Source organism: Drosophila biarmipes, chromosome 3R, assembly GCF_025231255.1.
Source record: "Drosophila biarmipes strain raj3 chromosome 3R, RU_DBia_V1.1, whole genome shotgun sequence".
Lineage (NCBI taxonomy): Eukaryota > Metazoa > Arthropoda > Insecta > Diptera > Drosophilidae > Drosophila > Drosophila biarmipes.
In genome coordinates this window covers 9,030,816-9,051,461 of record NC_066616.1, presented here as the reverse complement: position 1 = coordinate 9,051,461, position 20,646 = coordinate 9,030,816, and the positions used below count along the sequence as shown (strand labels likewise).

The window sequence follows — 20,646 nt, the reverse complement described above, 5'->3', positions numbered from 1 at the left end:
GCTAACAGTGAATCCACCGCCGCATTCAAAAGTGAAAAGCTGCAAGAGCAACACAGGCAAACAGCGATAACAAATGAACAGGAGAGGGAGCAAGGACTCGCAGCTAGGATACGAGAAAAAAAATGGGAAAAAGGACTCCGCAGTTGTACTACACGCCAAGGGCCAGGCTCAAACACTAAGCAAATAGACATGATAAATTAAAAAAGCAGAAAGCAAAGCAGCACGAGCGAAAAAAAGGAATGAAAAGCAAATAACGCGACGCATTGCACGCAGAGCTGAAGAAAAGATTACAGCAACTCCACCTAACCTCCACTTCTCCTGCTCCTCCTCCTCCTCCGCCCCCGTTCACGCCCCTTTTCCAGTACGCCCCCAACAAAGGGGCGTGGTAGGAGCGGTGGTCGATGTGTGTTAAGTGGCATGCCCCAAAGGCGTCAAGAGGCACGCAGGATAAATAACAAAACGACACTGATAGAAGGCACAAGCGAATCCTGTTAAATGGGCGAAAAGGGGGTGGGGCCGGAAGAGGCGGGCTGGGGTCTAAGCCCTGGTGGGCGTGGCGCCTCAATGGGGCAACTGGCTTGTTTGGTTAAGCCTTCCAGCAGGTGTTAGCGCGTTCGAAAGCCAGCGATTTGCCATTTGCATAGTCGAGAATATATACCAAACTTGCAGGGCTGTCAATGGGTTCGATATAAGGAAGTTAACAACAAAACTTTTGGTTAATAAAGTTATATGTGACTGCACTTTTATTTAAAACATACTTCGCAATTTGGGAAATTGATTTTTTATTTTTAAAAGAGGCTCTTGAACCGATCTGATTATTAATGTTTAATAAAAGCCAATAGGTCTTAATTTTCATTTAGTATAGTAGTTATTAGTTTTTTCAAAAACATTAATCATCAAAAAAACCTTTAAATCTATAAACATCGATTACATTTTTTAAAAATTAAAAATGTTTATATAATTTAGTCTAAGTTCCTTGTAGTCACAAAAGTTAAACATTAACATAGCATAAAAAATACAAAAAATTATTGGCAAATTGGTTCAGTTTTAATTTTTTAATATATGATCAATGATCAGTAATTTTTTTTTGTAATTATTTCGAATACTTTATTTACCAAAATCTTCTACAATTTTTATCGAATTTTTTGTGGCATTTACAAGCCAGCTGCCCGCCCTGTTTGCTTGGCAATTTATCAGCACGACACCTCCTGGCCAATAGACATTGCCAACATGGCTAATACCAACAGACCCATGGACAGCACCGACAGCCACGGACATATACAGTCATGCAAACACCTAGCAAATACGCAGCCAAGTGAGAAATGAAGACGAGTTAGTTAAGATGGAGCGGCCGAAAGGGGGAAGAGGAGAAAGCCAGGGAAAGTCTGGAGGTGGCGGGAGATAAGCCCGCTGCAGTCACCTCAAGCCATCTGGCGAGCCTCGCAAGTGGGAGGAATGGCTGTGGGAATCCTGCAGGACGACAGCATAAATCAGGATATACATATAGCTGTAGAGGGGCAGAGAGTGGGGAAAGTAGAAGGGGAAGCGATAAAAGACAAAACGGGCCAAGGAAAGCGCTCCGAAGGCAAACGGCAACACTAATTGAAAAGCAAGGTAGAATTAATGGCTAGGGAAATGTAAGCGCTCCATAAACTTTTTCCCTGCAAAAAGGGGAAACCCCACGGCAGGCGGCAAAGAAAAAGAAAAAGCCGAACTAGAACGGAACGGTACTTAAGTTGGCCAATTTGGAGACCACGCAGTCACCGCGTTTTTCCCCATTCTGGCTCCCTAATTTTCCATTTCTATCTGGTAGTTCCCCCGCCCACTCTCCTACCACGCATTAAGCACCGAAATTAGTTTTTTCGGTTAGACAATTTTATTAACATTTAATTGAAATAGCCAAACAAGCAACAAATGAGCTGCCACAGGCAATATTCATTTGTACAGTGCGCGACGGGACTGTAAATGGGACCATCAACAAAATTACCACCAGAATTTAATTAGTTTTTTATTTAGCAAAAGTGTATTACTCTATAAAATTTAGATAAATTAATTATAATACACAACTTTAATTGGTTAGTTTTTATACCTAAAATTTATAAAATAATAAGAACCTTACTTTAAGAAAGTTTTTAGATTATTATGATTAATACAATAAACAACCACCAGAAAAATCTATTTATATCTCTAAAAACTGTTTGATAATTTTGCAAAATGTCCCACCACAGACTGATTATGAAACGCACTGTACCTGTCCTGGAAATTAACACCCATTTAAGCTAGTTAATAACACAATCAAGATTCCTGTGCGAAGAAGGGGCGAACTTGGGACAACTTAGTCTTGGTCTTGGTTCCGTTTCGGGGCACTCAACTGAAAAGTTTTAATCCGCTAAAAGCCAACCGAAGTAGGATTATGGGCTCTTGGCATGCCATTGATACGCATGTTCCACTGTAGCGAGTCTTTGTGTACTTGGGACCGTGTGCGTATGCGTTTTATGATGATGAAGGTGTGAAAATGGGAAAAGGTGTGTGTGGGTTATAAAATAAACTCTTAACGGAAGTTATAAATAAGTTATAAAGCAGCCGAGATGGGACTCACCAAAACTTTAAGCCCATGAACAAAGAAGAAAATTAAAGCCTCAATTTTGAAAGGTTCTTGAGTCCTACAGCCAGACTTATTGCATAATGCTGTACTGACCCGCGACTAGATAATTCAAAATCCTTGCTCCAGGCACAATACAATTTATTACGTATACGCACTGGAAGCCTTAAGTAGTGAGAATAAGGTTGAAATGCCCCAGGCACCGCATAATTCTTATAATAATAATAATCATCTAGATAATGGCTGAAGTTCAAAAGAACCATAAGCGAATTTAAATGCCATTTGAAGCCTTTTTCTTTCCTGTTTTAAGGCCCAGCACATTTATTTATTTATTAGGCGACCGTTTTTCGGGTCTCCTAGAGCTGGACATTAAAACTCGATTATTTCGATAATAAAAGTCCGGGGACGAACGTGCAGCGAAAGCAAATAGTCGAATTGCCAACTTTGAGAAACAAAAAAGGAAAGGAAAAAAATTAAAAGAGGTACTGTCGAAACTTGAACTATTTATGAAGGAGCAAACACCTAATTGAAAGGGGTGGTTCCATTAATTTTCGACGAATGGAAAAGCTCGGAAAACTTTCCTCTTTGCCATTTCAATTTTCGCCTTTTTCTTGGCATTTTCACGCTGCTCTTGCTGACTGCGAAAAAACGTTCTGCTGGTGCAAATAAAATCACAATAAACTAATTGAATTCGGCAAATCGTTTCCCCATAGGAGTGGCTGGAATGTGGACTGAATGAAAGCACTGCCAGTGCGCGAAATTAATTCAATTGGCTAACAATAATAATTTGCACAATAAAAACGGCAACAATTGAATGGAAGCGGAGGCGGAACTTGGCCAAAGATTTAATCGCACAATGAAAGTTCTCCACACGCCCTTTCCTCCCTCTGGCCAGCTGTTACGTGATTTCCTCGAAGGTCCTGTTCCATTTTCTGTGCCTGCGAATGATGGCCGGAGCAAAAGTTTCCTTCACTTGTAGTCGTTAAATTAATGAAATTGTTATGCAAAATCACCAACTACTGGCAAAGGAAAGAAGCAACGAAACCAAGTTGAAAGCCCAATAACTAAGAACTGCGAACAATTAAAAGCGCATGGATTTGGCAGGTAGAACTGGTAAGAGGATGATTGTAAAGGGATGATTATTATTTGTATTTTAATATGCGTATCTTTAGATACTTCGAGTATTTTTCCGCAGTTGCAGCTGTAATGCGAGTGTTCAATGTGGCGTATACGCAATATCAAGTGAAAACCACTTGAACTAGCACATAACGACAAGTTTCCTTCTTCCTGGCTTTCCCCTTTTTATGTTCGGGTTTCGCTTTGGTTTGGTTGGGTTTGCTTCGGTCTCGGTTTCGGTTCTCTTTGCAAATAACCTCGGGCACGTTTCTCGGCTAACTGCTTACAAGTCCGGCTCTGAATGCCCTTAACCTCCCCGAACAGTGCGAGTATCTACCATGTACATTTCGTTTTTATACGGCACAATGCCGGATCCTTTCCTCCTTGTACAACACTTAAATCCCAATTCGTTTCGGGTGCAGGAATCACAGCTCAGATATCGGGATAACATATATGGGCGATGGGAGGATGGGCGATGGGAAATGGCAAATGCGAAATGGGAGAGGAGCACTTACTTAACATGCATGTATGGATATTTTATTGATACGCAACTGTGAGTGCCGCCGGGCGATTGGACATAAGGAGCCGTCGGAGAGAGCGGGGAAAACTGGAAGAGTGTGGGAAATAAAAATGAAAATGTGTTGCGAGGCCTTTAATGCGTTTCGCAAGCATTTCGGGTCCTCTTGCCTCGAGGAGTCTGACGCACACAAAAGTGGAATGGCCCAATAAATGGCCATTGGCCAGGGAGCAGGAGTGGGATCGCACCCGCCACTCGATTTTCCCTGTTGCAGGAAACCGAGGACTACCGCTGGCAAGTCACATGGAAAACTCTTTGAGTTCCCCCTGCCACCGAAGGCTTAACTTGCTTAACAACTGTGCGTTGTTTCAAAAGGGGAATGGATTCAGCAGAAACTTAACTTGGACAACAACTGGATTATTTTGAGGTTGAGGGGATTTTATCAACCTTTACAGTAATTACAGTGTACAAGAGAACACCTAATTCCCTTTTTATGACTTCCTTGTTATGACATTTGGTTAAATTTCATTTAATTAAAATTAATTAAAATTACATTATTAAAATAGTTATAAAACACAATTCTTAACACCTTTTCAATATTAATCTACCATTATTATATTATCAATTTGACACTTTGAAAGTGTATCTGATATGCAATTGTGTCTTTTCGGTAAAACTTTTACCACTTTTTCCAATCTCATGCGTCAAGATTGTTCATTCATCTTCCTTCGCCAGGATTTCGTTACCGAATCGGGTACAACAATCAATAAAATTGAAGATTTGCCTTTTTCGCCCAGCCACACAGAAGTCATGCCAGCTGCTACCCGGATTCATGCTCCTCCCCCAGGATATACGTATATAAATCGTTATATATCGGAGGGTTTCATAGGGACAGAGTGTCAGGGAATTTGCAAATGCTGACTGATTAATGACGCAATAATTGCTGGCACACGCAGGCCGAGCGACGGATGGATGGCCGAAATGTATTTAAGTTTCTGGTTTGTTTTGTTCTCGGCCAAAAGGCAAACAAAGTGTTAAAAAATTGACTTTCGGACCCGGGGATCAATGGCTGCTCGTTGTTCGGGCCATTTGATAGGATTATTATCGTGTTCTTAGCCCTTTCGGCATTTGATTTTGCGGAAAGCTTTTGTCGGCTCCCTAAAGTTCCATTTCGTTGCGTTCAATTTACCAAATTGCTTGAGTGGCGAATGGAAATTTCAACTATTTCCCCCATTGGTTTTTCTATTAGCGGGTCGAACTCCCCGGGATCTGAGATACCCCTAATGATGATTTATATTTGCTTTGAGCTTTGAATTGGTTGCTTAATTATGCCAGTTAAGCGTCTGGGGTTTTTGGGGGTTCCCAATGAATTTCAATTTCAGTTCGCCCAATGATAACTGACATTTTAAATGGTTTTCTGATTGAAACTCATTGAATGGCGTCCTAGATAATGATCGCTAAGTAATTGAACTAATGTTTATTTTGGGGTAGGTTTTGGTCTTTCGAGCTGTTGCTTCAAACCAAGCAAAGTTTATTGGTTTGTGCATGGGATTTGTAATTAATAAAAGAAAATCTGGTCTGATTCCCATTTGTTTTTTTTTTTTATTATTAATATTACCCCACAAATCATGAGTTTATTGTTTTTTCTGTGTATATGAAATCACTTTTTCTTTATGACCAAGGTGTAGTGGAAGTCCCTGGGGGGTTGGTTATCCCTGAGCATATTTATTTTTATAATCCCACACAGCGTAAACAAAGAATAATTAGCCAAAGAAGCAGACAAAGGGAGTGGGTTATATACCTCCGAAGGTGTTGAAAATTATGCATAAGAGAGGAAAAGCGGAAATGAAGTACAAATTTCCTAGCTGCTGCGATTTATGTTGGCCACAGATCCCGGAGGATACTTTTCGGAGAGATGGGATGAGGCGGGGATGCTGCAGGTAAAGTCAGCCGGTTGCCAGGCGCGCTAATTTGCTAAGCTCGCTTACACATTGGAACTGGGTGTAACCACCCAGCCCCCCGAGGGAGGTCCTGGCAAAGGCTTTTGCGGCATTATCATTAGAATTTAAATTGCCTTTCGTCGCCAGAGTTGTGCTGTTGCTTCGCCAGCGTCGTTAAGGTAAGGGCAAATAATTTGTGGCGCCACCGCTGGCATATTTTTATGAGCTTATTTACCCTTCTGCCGTGGGTCTCTCTAACTTAAGCGCCTTTTCTTTAAGCTCTTTTATCTAACTGAATATTTAATTAACCGCACAGCGTGAGTTGCCGGTGGAAAAAGTGAAAACTGTGTTGAAAAGTATACGGAGTGACAGAAAATATTTGGGTTAAGCCAACTACAACTAAAAATATTATCCAAAGTCGAAGGAAAACTTTTGGGAGGAACAACTTTCGTTTCGTTTCGGCTTTTTCCCTCTGTCTTTTTTTCTCGTATGGTTTTCATACCATTTTTATCTTATTTAACTTGTATTATCTCGGAGCGTGATAAGCCTTATCTGGCATGTGTTTTGTATGGTGTGCCCGGCTTTTTGTTGCTAATGCTGCTGCTGGCATTTTCAAATAGTTGTGAACTTTATCACAACAACGAGCCACAACGACCCCAGCCGCTTGGGCATCATCCCTGGGCAAACCACCCACATTTTGTGGCTGAAAGGGCCCATCATCTAGGCCCCCACCACATCCCCTTAACCCCAGAATGCCGCTTATAATCTGCTGTAACTTTCTGGCCCACTCTTAACTGACATTTTTGGTCTCTGCGGTTCTTTCCTGTGACTCTTCTGCGCTAATTTGGCCAGCTAAAATACGACAAAAATAAATACTGGAAAAGTACACAGAGATTTCATATTATTTCAAGATTTATTTATGTCGCAGCGAGGGAGATGACATTGAAATTTTGATGTGGATTTATTATCTTCTATGTGGCGCGTTCTTATTTTACGGCAGTCTGGAACATGTTTCTCTGTTTACATTTTCTGTTTTAATTTTTTTGGTACTTTTGATTGACAATCGCATGGCTGCGAAAATATTTGCGGTATCAGCGTTCTCTTCAAACATAATTTCAACGAATATGTTTTCTCTGCTTCTAAATCTTGTAGTAGGATAAGTGACTTGCTATAAGTATAACTAAGTACAACTCTGCTATGTATATGTATAGGTAACTCTAACCTTTCGATGTAAGTGTATATTAACTAGTATTTGAATGTAACGGCTAGCTATTCAATAGTCTCTAGCATTTACAAGTATCTTCTGTGATAAAGCGGCCAATCTGGCAACTCTGGTAAGATGTTAAGTATCGATATTGATCGCAGCCAACTTCAAGTAATCGTATGTTAAACCCGACGCTATGTAAAACCAAAAAATTGCGAATAAGAAGTGAAAGAGAACGGTCAAGTCTAATAAAGTTATTTAATTCGTGTAACAGTTTATACTGCTATAATCTTGCATACCAAAATCACAAAAAAACAGCCGTTAGTTAGTAAAACTGTAAGCTAAAAATTGTAATACATTTTTTTTTTACCAAATTGCAAAAACTAACAATATTCCCTTCGACCTTTTTCTACTAAAAAGTGTATTGCCAGGAGCGATGCGTTGGGTTTGAAAATTCCACTTTCTTGTTTTTATTGCAGTTCCACAGATGCTGTCATGACATTTGCCAATTGTGAGTGAATTGTGTCGAACATTTTTCGCTCTGGCCTGTGGAAAAGAATTTGGATTTTCTTTTCCCTTTTTTTGTTTTCGATGCAACTGTCGGAAGATTGTGTTGATTTATTTGATGAAATGTTTTTCTTGGTGGAGCGTCCAAGCAAAATATTGATGGGAATGCAAATTTTCGGATTGATGGCACTGGACATAAACAAATGTGCAGAGGTGCTAGAAAGACACAATTTTGACGAAAGCTGGAATTTCAGCAATTTTTTGAGTGCTGTGCCTATGGCAAAGAGCTAAAGGTAGTCGGTGTAAACAAAGTTAAATTTTATTGTTAAAAACTCATTATTATGGTAATATAATCCAATTTCATATTAGTAGGCTTATTAAAATAAGCTGTTACTTTATCAAGTCGAAAAGAATTAACAGCTAGTCAGAGTTCCTATCAGAGTTAGCTCTCACATTGAAGCTCGAGAAAGCCAATTTCGCTTAGCAGGGACTTTTCTACTCGAGAAACCGGCTCGAAGTATCTTGCCTTACCAGAACCAAGGTAATATTTTTGTAAAGCACCCTTAAAGCTTCTCATTTTCCCAGTTTTACATGCCTAAGCCATCCTTAAACTGCCCTTCAAATAATACAAAACTAAGTAAGGGCCCAAAAACACAAAACCCTTGTGAAGCCCCCTTTTAATTCCTCCCACTGTGAGTTTTTGCCACAAAATGATAATGCATTTTTAATATGCACATAATTCTCTTATATATTTTTTGCAAAAGCACAAAGATATGAAAGACCGGGTGTAAAAAAAGCTGAAGAATGAAAGGGGTGCGGAAAGGCGGCGGGAAATGCGGTGGAAAAGCAGAATAAATAACATTTAGTGTGAACGCTGAGAACATGCGAAAATGTAGTTAACATTGCAAAACAGTAACGAATGAAGTGGAAATGGAATTGAAAGCGCGCACACACACACTGACACTCAAAAGGGAGGACTTCAGCACAAAAGTATGCAAGTGCTAGACACAAAATCTCCGTGCTAGAGAGAGATGCCGAGCTGCAGCTTCTTTTGTGCTGTTTTATGTCTGTCTGGTTCCTGCATTTCCAGCTGCATAAAGTTCGCATTTAATTTCGTTGGCAACACTTTTTTTCGCAGGCTCCCCAGCTTTTCCTTCCTTTTTCCAGCTTTCCCCCTCTTTTCCGTCGTTTTTCACAAATATCTCTGTTGTTGTTTCTATCGCATGTTTGGCCGCGAGTTATCATTTCTAGAGTCACCCGCACACACATAGAGCCTTAGAATCGTTGTAAACATGTCACGGTGTCTGTGCGGCGTCTGCAGTTTGCCCATTTTCTACGCCCCACCCCTGTTTTTCACCCACTCTCTTCTTTTTTTTGCTCGCAAACAGGAAGCAGTCAGCCCAACACTGGCACAAATTAAATGCAATAACACGAGAAAAAAAAAACAAAAAATTTATAAAGGCAAAAAAAGTAAAAATAAAAGAAAGCCTGAGCAGGGAAGTCTTCTATGTATGAACCCCGGAGCTGCCGCAGCGGAAATTCTATGCAGGATAAAGAGGAGTCCTGTGAAGAGGAAGAGGACTAGTGCCACGTTCAAGCAATTATAGTCAAAGTGAAGTTGTAATCTTTGGTGGGTGCCCTGCAGATGGCAATGACAAATAACTTTATCTGCCATGCAGGAGTAATGCTTGCGGAATTTACACGGGGAATTGGGAACCTTCTCCTGAGATATGCGAAGGAGGTTGAATTTTAAATCAAGGTGCGAAAGATATGATTTACTACGTAGACCATTCAAAAGGATTCTCATTTAATCATTTATAAAATAGTACATTTGTTAATTTTCGAAATGGTTATATTTTATGAAAGGATAACACGAACATGAAAGGTTAACAATATTACAGGAAATTGCAAATGCAATTGCATGTGTAAATTTATTTTATAAATAAATATATGGATGTTTCAATTCATTACAAAGACAAAAATATAAATTATAAAAGATAAGGAATACAATTATTTTAAATGCAAGTTTCTATAAAACTGTATTGATACCCTCATACACTTAACCTTCTAAAAAAATTGAGCCATACTAAAATACTTTTAGGATCAATAACCCTTTAAAGCTTCTATTAAATATTACAACACATTAAAAAAAAATTTAAGGATCAATAACCAACACAATATGCCTTCTGAAAAAAAATATTAAACCATTCTAAAAGAGTTTTAGATCAGTCCAATTTTATAAAATAAATCTTATAAAATTCAATTATGAATTCGTTGGTTTAATAGTTTAAAAGGAATAGTGATATTAGAGCACACCTTTAATGCTTAAAGAAGACCTTTTCAGGCTAGTTCATACATAGTTCAGCTTATCAATCACCAGTCAGTCAACCGTGCCATTGTCCCCTCCCCAGCGTTTCTTTATTTCGACGATTCGCTGATCCTGGCGAAGCTCGAAAGTGTGCAACACTTTGTTTCTTTTTCCGCATCTCGTCGCAACCACCGACTGACAAGGGCCACTCCAAACTGGCTACAGCCCACAGTGCTCATCAGAAACTAACCATCGCACACACATCTGCATCCTGTGGTCATTGCCGTCCAAATGGGGATGGCAAAAAACGGGAAAACAAACAGGAGCTGCAGAGCCTGGTCAATCGGCGGCGTTCAACGTCCAAGTCAAGGACCATTGCCTTGCCCTCAAGTGGAACTCCGCCCCTTTATTTTTGTTTCTATGTAAACTTTTTCCCCGGCCATTCGCTTTGCTTTGTTTTTCCCCCAACTGCCCCATCACTTCACAGTTTTTTTCTGTTTCTGTTTTTTTTGACCACGCTTTGCGCGGAAATGTAAATTAATTGGTCTAACAAAGTGCACTTCAATTGTGCTGCGGGCATGTGTTGTTTTAGTTGTTAGTTTGCGTGTTCTCGTTGGTCGGGTTTTCACTTTTCGGGGAGTTTTCCATTTCTGGCCGGGCGATCATTAAAGTTTCGAGTGTTCCATAATGCAGCCGGCATAAGCGGTTGACTTTTTGACATCCCCACAGTAAGTTCAAATGGTAATGGGTTTTTAACAATATGAAAATTGCCAGTTTGCTGGAAAATGCATACCGGCCTTTTTATCAAGAGTGGGTTTCATTTGAAACTTAATAAAAATATTGTGATAACTGCGTTGGTGCAAAGAACATTACAATTTTAACGTATTTAAACTTTTTGAAAAACCTTTTTTTTATATAATACAATTTTGATGTTCCCTTCGTTTAACAGTTTTCCACCTAAAACGTTTTATAGTCCCTACTAAACACCCACCAAGTTTAATTAGGTAAAAAGTTTCATTTAAATATTCATAAAACAGGCCACAAACTTAAAAGCGTTTTAAAAGCAGCACATAAAGTTCAGAGAAAATATTTTGATTGCAGCCTACGAAAAAGCAACAAAATCTGATGCGGTGATTATAACTTTTAGCTTTTGGCCAAAATCCCGAGTTGCGCCACTAATCAAACTACTTTTCGAGGAACCCACGCAACATCAACATCTCCAACGGACTCAGCCTCAGACAATCGGTCAGACGATTTCAAGTGCTTCTAACAAACAAACTTCAAAGCCTACGCACTCTGTTGTTATTTGTTGTGAACTTGTTTTTGTATCACATTTTTTGTTGCTTTGTCTTTGGTTACTTGTTGCTCAGCCGCCGCTGCTTTTGTTTCTGTTTCGGTTTCTGGGTTCTTCAACAGGTAAGCCCCATGCCCCACACACCAACAAAAAAAACAGAGTCTTGACAAGCATTCGGAATCGGCGGGTTGACATTTGTTGTTTGGCCTGAGCTTGAGTTGTGCTGACCAATGTCGTCTCCCACACCCAGAGTCTGGTTTTCCGGGGTCTGCGGCTCGAAAGTGTGGAAATCTTGTCATGAATGAGCATTTCCCCCACCCGAGGCACGCTCGATTGTGTTGTCATTAGATAAATAATCGGCTTTCGCCCTTTCCCCCAAACCTATAATCTTGTTTTTTCTATGCTAAATCGTGTTAACACGTCTTAGATCTTATGTGGCGGCTCTTCGACTGCCCCAAGGGAATTGAAAGTTTTTCAAAGTTTTTCTATGTATTCCAGCTTCTGTGTAAGCCTCAAAGAGGCTACGTTTTTGAAGAGTATTCGAGGGACTTGAGACTTATAAGTAGATAATTATCTGGGTTAAGGCTGAGTTACAGCACAGAAAATAAGAATGACACCTGAAGTCTTCGCTGAGATGATAATAAACTATGACAATTTAGTTATCTTTATTTGTACGCTATTGCGCAAGTTTTTGTACTTTGGGACAGGTGGTAAACTTGTTGGGCAATTTACATGTTTGGGTGGCTGCGAAGAACTTTACGAGGCTAGCATGATTTTGAAATTTATATAATAAAAAATTCTAAGATTTTTAAGTTTAGGTTTATTTAGTTAAAAACACTATGGTTCTCTTTACTCCCATTTAATCATTCTCATACAATTTCAAACCAAGTTTTTCAAAAAAAAAACTGCCCTCTAGCCCCGTTAAACCATTTTGTTACACTTTCCACAACTTGTATTTAAACATTTGGTATTTAAAAAATGCTGCATTATTCAAGTTAAGCTCTTTTCGCTTTCATTTTGATATTCCATTTGTCTATGGATGTTTTCGGTGGATTTAATTGGCACTAAAACAATTCTTAAGGCGATTATAATTGCTAGCGCGTAGAATTTTCATAAATTCCCAACGAAAATTTCAATTTCACTTTGCGCGAAGGGCCCACAAGCACAGGGTCATAGTGTGCATGTGTGTGGTTGAGTGAAATATGTGTGCATAATTAATGCACATTTCACTTTAAAATGCACAGGCACACACACACGCGCACATGAGCAATGCAACTGCACTCGCACACACACACGCAGGGACACTCACATACAAAATGGCGACGGCTGTGACGCCTTTTCCGCCATTTGCTTTGAGCCGAGATTTGTGTTTAATTGTTGCATGGCGAATTCAATGTGCCAGTGTCTGTGTGCGGGCCTGTGCTTGTGTGGGTGAGAGTGCAATGCACGCCTCAAAGTAGGCAACGTATGTTTGTTTTTCTTATTTATTTGCGTTTTTTTCCAAATCCCTTTTTTAAATTTTTTACATTTAAATTTGTTTTTCATTTCATCTTGTAATTTCCTTTACTTTTGTCATGCTTTTTTTGCCAACCGTTTGCTATTTTAGTGTTCACCAAAACCGGAACCGGTTAAAAAGAGTTGTGCCGCTTGGCGTTTTCCGTTAAACACGCGCGACCGGGCGCATCTCAAAACACGAACTGAAATCCGAAACTGAAAACTCGACGCCAGCATCCACAGGCGACGCCGGCAGCGACGGCGGCCGCGGCAGAGGAATGGAATCCGAAATAGCCAAAGTTCGTTCGTCTATCGGCGGCGTCGACAGCGCACTTCGTGGGTCGCCGAGCGTCGCCTTTTCCACATGTGGGAGTCGGCCATTTCCCGAGATAATAACAACAACAGAGAGCGAAAACGACAACAGAGCGCCCCCAAAACGGAGTGGAGACTCGGAGAGCGTCTTTGGAGAGAATCTCGGGCACCTGGGAGAGCGGAAAACAGCCGGTTGGTACCGTTATTACCTACCGGCAAAATAAACAAAAACAAACCACTCTATAAAAAGTATAAAGTAAGTATAAAGTATAAGTATAAGTAAAGTATAAGTATAAAGACTTATAAACTCCCTTACAAAGTCTTTAAAATCAAAAGAATATTATACGATTATTCGAATTGTAATTAGCACTTCATAACTAAAATTTAAATTAATTTCAAATAAAGATAATATGAACAATACATGTTTATTTATGTTATCTTTTCAAGTGTTATTGTTATGAATATCCTGTAATTAAAATATTTACATTGTACACTTAATATCTTTAAATAATAAATGTTTAAATACACTTGCAAGGCTTACATTTCAGAAACTAAAAAATGGCGCCCACTGTGGAGACTTTTTGTTCCCAATATATCCCACTTAAATAGTGGTAACTATCTGAGCTTTTATATGAAAGTGAGTCTGCGCGATGACAATTTTGTTGAAGAACTCAATAATAAAGGGAACAGTGAGTTCAGGGAAGTGTCCTGGATACTTACCAAGACTAAAAGCTTTGTAAAACGTAGAAATACATTTTACATAGGATTACAAATAAGCAGATTTTTAATTAAAATATAACCTATGGATATTGTCCTATAAAGTTATATTTCCATTAAAGTATGTCGTAAGAATTAAAAGAAATAGACTGACTCATAAAATAAAATTTGTTTGTAAAGTTTTCCCTTTACTTACTAGAGTAAAAAGCAACGCACCGTGTTAAGGAAATACAAATTCGTTATGCCGAGACCATTAGCAGAACATTTATACTCCCTAACATCCCAATTTCCATGCGCAGATAATTTGCATTTGAACCCCGCTCTTGACGCAATGAAACAATTATAATTGAATTGAAATTCGAGCAAAGGAAACCCAAAAAGCTGCATGCTGTAGACAAAAGCCGGGAGTATTGAAAAGAAAAGCAAGAAGAGCCTTAAAATAATTATCTTAAATAGGCGAATGTAATTACAACAAAGAGGCACGGTCCCAGAACAATGAGAATGGGGGTTAATGCCACGCCCCCAACCACGGATCTAAGGGAAGGGGGCCTTCCCCCTCCTCCATCCCATTAAAATAAACAAACAAACAGACGCCACAACATCACTTGAGAAACGCGCGCCACACTGAACTCTTGAGAATATTGTAAGTAAGGGGGTCGGAAAATAGGGAAATCGCTAGACAAAAGGGGGTGGGAAAGCGCCCCCCAGATGAGTGTCACTGATAAGTGCATCCAGCAAGTGGGCAGAACTCATTTGTGGCCACAATGCCAATTTTGCTTGCAACTGCAATCGAGACATTAAGTGCTCCGAGTGGAAGGCTTTGTGCGGTTCCGCTTTGGACTCGGATTCGGATTTGTATACGGATTGGGTTCATTATATGCCTATGCAGTTCAAGTGGATCGAACTCGCCCCGTGATCGGCTACAGTAAATTTAACCGGCTAATTGCTTCCGCTTATCCAAATAGATAAAAAGAATTAAGGAAAAACTCTTTTATAGAGGCCAATATCAAACGATTGAATTGAATGTCTTATATCTTTAAATTCTCCGAATAGAATTCGAAGCTTTACACTTTAAACATAAGAATAGGAATAATATTTTAACTTATTTATACTCAGTTTAATGGGTTCTTCCTTATATATAGCCCCACTGTGTTTCATGACTGCTCATCATCTTTCGCAGTTTACTCGCAGATGGTAGGCCAACAAAAGCGAAAGGCAATGAACTTGTCGTGGAAAGGCGAACGCCTTTAATAAACTACATAAATCTGTCAAGTGTCGTTAAATTGTTACAGAATGCATATATCATTATGTCAGCAGCAGGGTGTATTCACAACGCTTAAAAGATACAGTCAGCGAAAAGATAAAAGGGAACACTTACCTTGAACATTAATGGATTGCGTTCAATTTCAGACTCGGCGTTCTCACAAAGTGTTTCCGTTTCCGAGAGGAAAGCGAGGAACTGTCGATGAGAATAACAATATTAGAATTTTACTCTCACATATTAAATATATTAAAATTACCTGATCCATGGCCCGATCAAACGATTGAAGACTGTGAACAGCCGCATGCAATTGTTTGCCACGGTTGATGACTCCATTGTTTAAGTTTGCGTAGCTGGAAAAAGATTTAAAACTTATTAAATTTACATTTAAAAAAAAAATTATATATACAATAAAATTGCAAAAATACAACGGAACTTAAACACTATTAATGTAAGTATTAATTGAAAATTATGTTTTTATTAAAAATTAGGATCAATTGAATGCAGCAGTATAATATTTAAATACATTTATTAAGTCCCTAAACTATTGATAAAAGCAAAAAAACTGGGAGAATTTTTGGTTTTTTAAGCACTTACATGTTTTAGTTTTTGAAAAAAGAAAACATTTAAAGGGGTACTGTGATTAAGTTTCCTAAAACCCCTTTCATCATATTTTTATGGTTCCTACTAATTTATCTCACCGCTGATTGATGACCTCCGTCATCTTCTTGATCCTGGTGGTGTCATCGTTGGGATAAACGGCAATCAGCTTCTGCGTCAGCTCGTTGAAGATGTCAAAGTGCTGCTTGTTCTGGTGCAGTTCCGCGTGGAAGGCCTGTCGAGGAAATCGGAAATTAAAGTTAATAAAGGAAATTCCGAATATTAAGGACCCTCATACCTTCTGCTCCTTCTGCTGGGCCTCCAGGATGTCCGCCGTGGTGGCGATGGTGCCCATCCGCTCGGTCCTCTGCTCCATGCGGGCCAGCCACTTCTCGAGCTCCAGGCGCTTGGCCTCGAACCTGCGGTTAATTTGAGAGGGTGACAGGGGGTTAAGTGGTCGGTCGAGTGTTAAAAGAGGGTGCCACCTACCGCTGTGAGTCGCTCAGCATGTTTTTAAGTTGGGCAGCTCGCTGCAGGACACATTGCGACGTCTCATCCCAGTGCTCACGCAATCGGGTCACTGTTGAACAATCAGACGAATTACTTATTTATTTCACATGAAATCGGGTTAGTTAAAGTTAAGTGAGACCATATTAAATATGAAATATTAAATATCAATAGGTAAACAAAGATTAGCCAGAGTTTATCGCCTTTCTCTTTGGTTTATTGCCCAACCATGCAATTTAGTAGGAACAACAACTTTCGTTAGCAATTCGCTTTGTCAGCTCCGCTGGTTCAGGTTCATAAGTGTGTGCTGTTATGGGTTAAGCTTGAGCCCTGTGCGGGAGGCAGGTTGGGGTTACGTTACAACACAAACACACTATCTAGCCCACGGTGTGGTTACCTTTCAGACAGCAACGCATATAATCTAAGTCCGCTGAACAGTGCGGAGCTAGGGAGAACTGTTTCAGCTCTACGGAGTCGAAAATCAAGAAGAAACGGAAACATTAAACTTAAAGTATAGATGTAATAATTAAACAGAAACAAGGTCAATTTAGCACAAGTTCAAATTAGTTTTTGAGCGTTTTTAAATATATTTTAAATACTACAGTTTAGAAAACTTAAAATACAACCGAACATCACTAGTCGAAATCGAATATTCTTGTAATTTTAGAAAATTTAACTAGGAAACAGATGTAGGTAAAAGTATGTTTTTTTCTTCTTCAGTTTGGGACAAAACGTTTAAGAGCGGAAAAAACACATTTTCAGTGATTTTGTAACACCCCCTGCTTCTTTGAAAAACTTAATTAACTTATTTAATATTAATTAATATTACAACTTTTTATAAAAGTAATAGATTTTTTTTAGAGGCTGACTCAGTTTTGATAAGTCTTCTAACATTTGGTTAGGTTTTTTTGATCAAAATGTTTTTAATTTATAAACAAATTAAATAGGCAATATTGACAAAATGACAGATCATAGACATGAATGCCCTGGATAACATAATAAATTATTTATAATTTGTATTCTTAGGTAGTCTTTAATAAAGCCAATAAATTACTTGATTGGGGGCTGACTCAGATATCTCCTTAATAGAAACTAAATATACATTATGTTGATCAATATTCTTTTAAAACAAGTCGTAAGGAAAAGATAAACACATCCCACGGCAAGTCCTTACCCTGAATGCCACCGCTCGAGTTCTGGGTGAGCTGGGTCTCGTCGTGCGAGGACCTCCTCCGCATGCGCAGCTCCTCCCGCGACAATGCCCCACTTCCGGCGGCCACTTGGGCGGCGGCTGCAGCGGCCGCAGCAGCAGCGGCAGCGGCGGCCCGCGACTGCGCCTGATGTTGCAGCAAAGCGGCGGCGGCAGCCGAGCCCGGCGACTGCCCCATGTTGTGGACCACCTGTGGCGGTATGTTTCCCAGCAATTGCTGGCGGATCTGCTCGCGGAACTCGCTGCTCAGCGGCATGGGTGGCTGCTGAGTGCCGGAAGTGCCCGAGTTTGCCACCACATTTCCGGTGGCTGAACTTCCGCCACCTCCTCCCCCCGCAGCTGCTGCAGCGGCCACGGCATTTAAATTATTCTGAAAACGATGGCGACTATATTGCAATTCCAGTGGCAAATTCCGGTCCAAGGAGCGCATGTGGTGCTCTATGGTGGAGCGCATGGATTGCTCCACCTGCGAGTTTGAGCTCGACGACGAGGAGTTGTTGTGCAGGGATTGCTGCTGGGCCTGGGCCCTCAGTTGTTTCAGTTCCTCCAGGGATTGCCGCGAGTCCCCAGCTCTTCCCTCGTCCAAAGATAGGTTCCTTTCGTAGTTGGCAGTCCGGAGATTCACAGAGCCACCGCCCAAATGTCGAGAGCCAGCTGCCAGACTAGCCTTAAAACTCAAATCGAAATTGTTCTGCACGGCTGCCTCCATATTCCTCAGGTTCATTTGCTCCTGCATGGCTCGCTCCATGTTGCGCAGGCCACTCTCAATTCCTCGCAGTGCATCCTCGGAACCGAACTCCTCCGTGGGCGAGGCAATCGAACGCTGGTTGATCTTCTTGGCCTCACTGGCCCTCGTGGGTGCCGGCGAGGGCACGGGATTGAGGCCGTTCTTGGAGCTCTGCTCACTGAGCGCGGCCACGGCGGATTGCAGGACCAGCGGCGGCGGTGGTGGGGGCATCTCGAAGGGATTCGAACACCGCCGGGCGGCCATTCCTTCGGCGGAGAGGGTTGAGTGCTTCTCGGGTGGCGGTGGGGGCTTTTCCTTGAACTTCATGCCCGCCAGCGGCGAGTTTTGTGCTGAATTTTGAGCGGAGTTTTGTGTGGAAGCCGGTTTCCGGGGCAGTGGCGGTGGCTGCCTCATGGCCGGCGGTAGACCGGGCACCACCATCGCCTGGCCATCGGGCATGCTCTTGAGACTGTGACGCTTGGGGGGTATTTCCGGTGGCGCCGCTCGATCGCTGGCGCCCCTGGCGGGGATGGCCGGAACCGGGCGGCTCTGGGTGGGCGGCAGGGGAGGCGGGGCACCGCCCGTCTTGTGGGCCGGCATCGTATGCATAGTGTGGTGCTGCTGCTGCTCCTGGGACCCCTGCTTCCGCAGCAGCTGCTGACCCCTGAGCGCCGCCTGCGCTGCCAGTTCCGAGTTGATGCGAGGTATCTCAGGTGCGAGTTTGGCTCCATGGGCGCTGGAATCGTCGCCACCCAAAGTGGGCGGAATGGGCGGCGGTGGCTTGGCAGCCATTTCAGTTTCAGCCGCCTTTTGTGCGTTTTAAGGGGGATTCCCGGGTTTGTTTGGTTTTGTTGTTGTTGTTTTTGGTTTCAGGATGTTAACACTTCAGCAGATTTGCATTTTCACGTCGCGCATTATGTGCGTTTGAAGGGTTCGATTGGCCAGCGGCTCTCCACTCAATTAGAGCCGGAGAAAGCGTATAAAAAAGTGTGTACAAAAAGCGGCACTGTTGACATTGGTAAATCGTTGAATGTTAATGGTAAACATAAGCTGCACCTTTCTCTCCCTCTCTCTCTCTCTCTGTTTCTCTCTCCTCTGGATTTGGGTTTGTTTATAAAACGTGCCGGAAACTTAACACTACCACCGACCACAAGCAAATACGCGAAAGAGCAAAACAAACAAGAGAGTGCGAAAAATGCTCTTAGATTTGCTCGCTCTCTCTCTGGCGCTTTCTCCGCAACTTTCTCTCTCCCCGCACACACATTCACGCATTTGTTTTCACCACACTTTGCGCATTATCCTGCGCCGGCTGTTTCTCGTTGCATACTTTTTGGCGCTGTCTGCTTTGCGGTCTTATCCGCTGGGTACAGTAGATACTAACGTAAATGAAAAAGTTGGTTTCTAATACACCTATAACATATTAAATTAAATAAAAAATCTATTTATTTATGTTATCGCTAACGCCTACTTCAAAAATAAATTCACTTACAGTTTAATAATTTTCAAAATAAGTTGTAACAAGTTGGGAGGCGTTCAGAATTCCTATCTTGTAGTTATGTTATAATGAAGTGAGTGGTAAATATATTTTAAAGTTTTTAACTTTAAAATAGTTTTGACATAAATGTATTAAAAACCTCGATAATTATTGGAAGGTGACACACAAATCGTTAGAAATTTAAAACGTTTAAGGTGTCTAAAAGTATGCACTGAGTTTAGGATACCCTGACCCAGTTTTTGTTTAAAATATAATATTGCATACAAAAAACAGTATTTTTAAGTGATTTCAAAACCTGATTTGTGATTTGTGTTACCATTTGCTCTTTACCATAAATTTATATTGCAAATTTTTATTGATACATTTATAACTTTTAAAATTGGTTACGAATTCCATAAATATCTTTAAAAGGTCCTTTTATGTGATCTCAGTAAATAAAATAATATATTTAAAGCTCTTAAGTACAATGAATTCAATTGGAAAGACTGTGGTCCTTTATTCACCGCACACTTATAGACACATATTACAACATTATAAATGAATCTAATCATTTGTGAGGCAATCCCAATTGATAAATAAATTGCAAATGTCATTATTATAGTTTCCCTATATGTTCATGTTATCGGATGTCTACTGTATTTGTCTTCACAGCTTGTTCTGCATACCAAATGAGGGAGCAACTACTAGCGATGTTTTCACGCACTACGAACTCGGCCCTGCTGCTGCATTTAACTTTTGGCACCTGCAACAACGAAGACGCAGACATGTTGTGCGCTTTATTGTGATCCCGGATCCCAGGCCCCCGAAATGCCGACCCGTCTGCATGATGCTCCTT

General features: G+C 40.8%; 1 protein-coding gene across 20 annotated transcripts in view; it reads right to left on the bottom strand.

The window, feature by feature from the left end:
* LOC108031361 (dystrophin) overlaps positions 1–20,646 on the bottom strand; it is a 152,979-nt gene that overhangs the window by 88,218 nt on the left and 44,115 nt on the right. For 13 of the 20 annotated variants that reach the window (XR_006367355.2, XR_006367356.2, XR_001768548.3 and 10 more), the window contains 6 exons: positions 16,777–16,845; positions 16,362–16,452; positions 16,171–16,291; positions 15,974–16,107; positions 15,532–15,625; positions 15,390–15,470 (listed from right to left, as the gene is read on the bottom strand). Coding sequence is in view for 12 of the 20 variants with exons in the window: in XM_044091029.2 (XP_043946964.1) it covers positions 15,390–15,470; positions 15,532–15,625; positions 15,974–16,107; positions 16,171–16,291; positions 16,362–16,452; positions 16,777–16,845 (590 nt within the window). In the remaining 8 variants the exon portion in view is untranslated. Of the gene's footprint in view, positions 1–13,080; positions 13,504–15,389; positions 15,471–15,531; positions 15,626–15,973; positions 16,108–16,170; positions 16,292–16,361; positions 16,453–16,776; positions 16,846–17,553; positions 19,300–20,646 lie in introns of those variants that run through there. The other 7 variants (XR_001768547.3, XR_006367360.2, XM_017104634.3 and 4 more) reach the window with 3 other exon arrangements.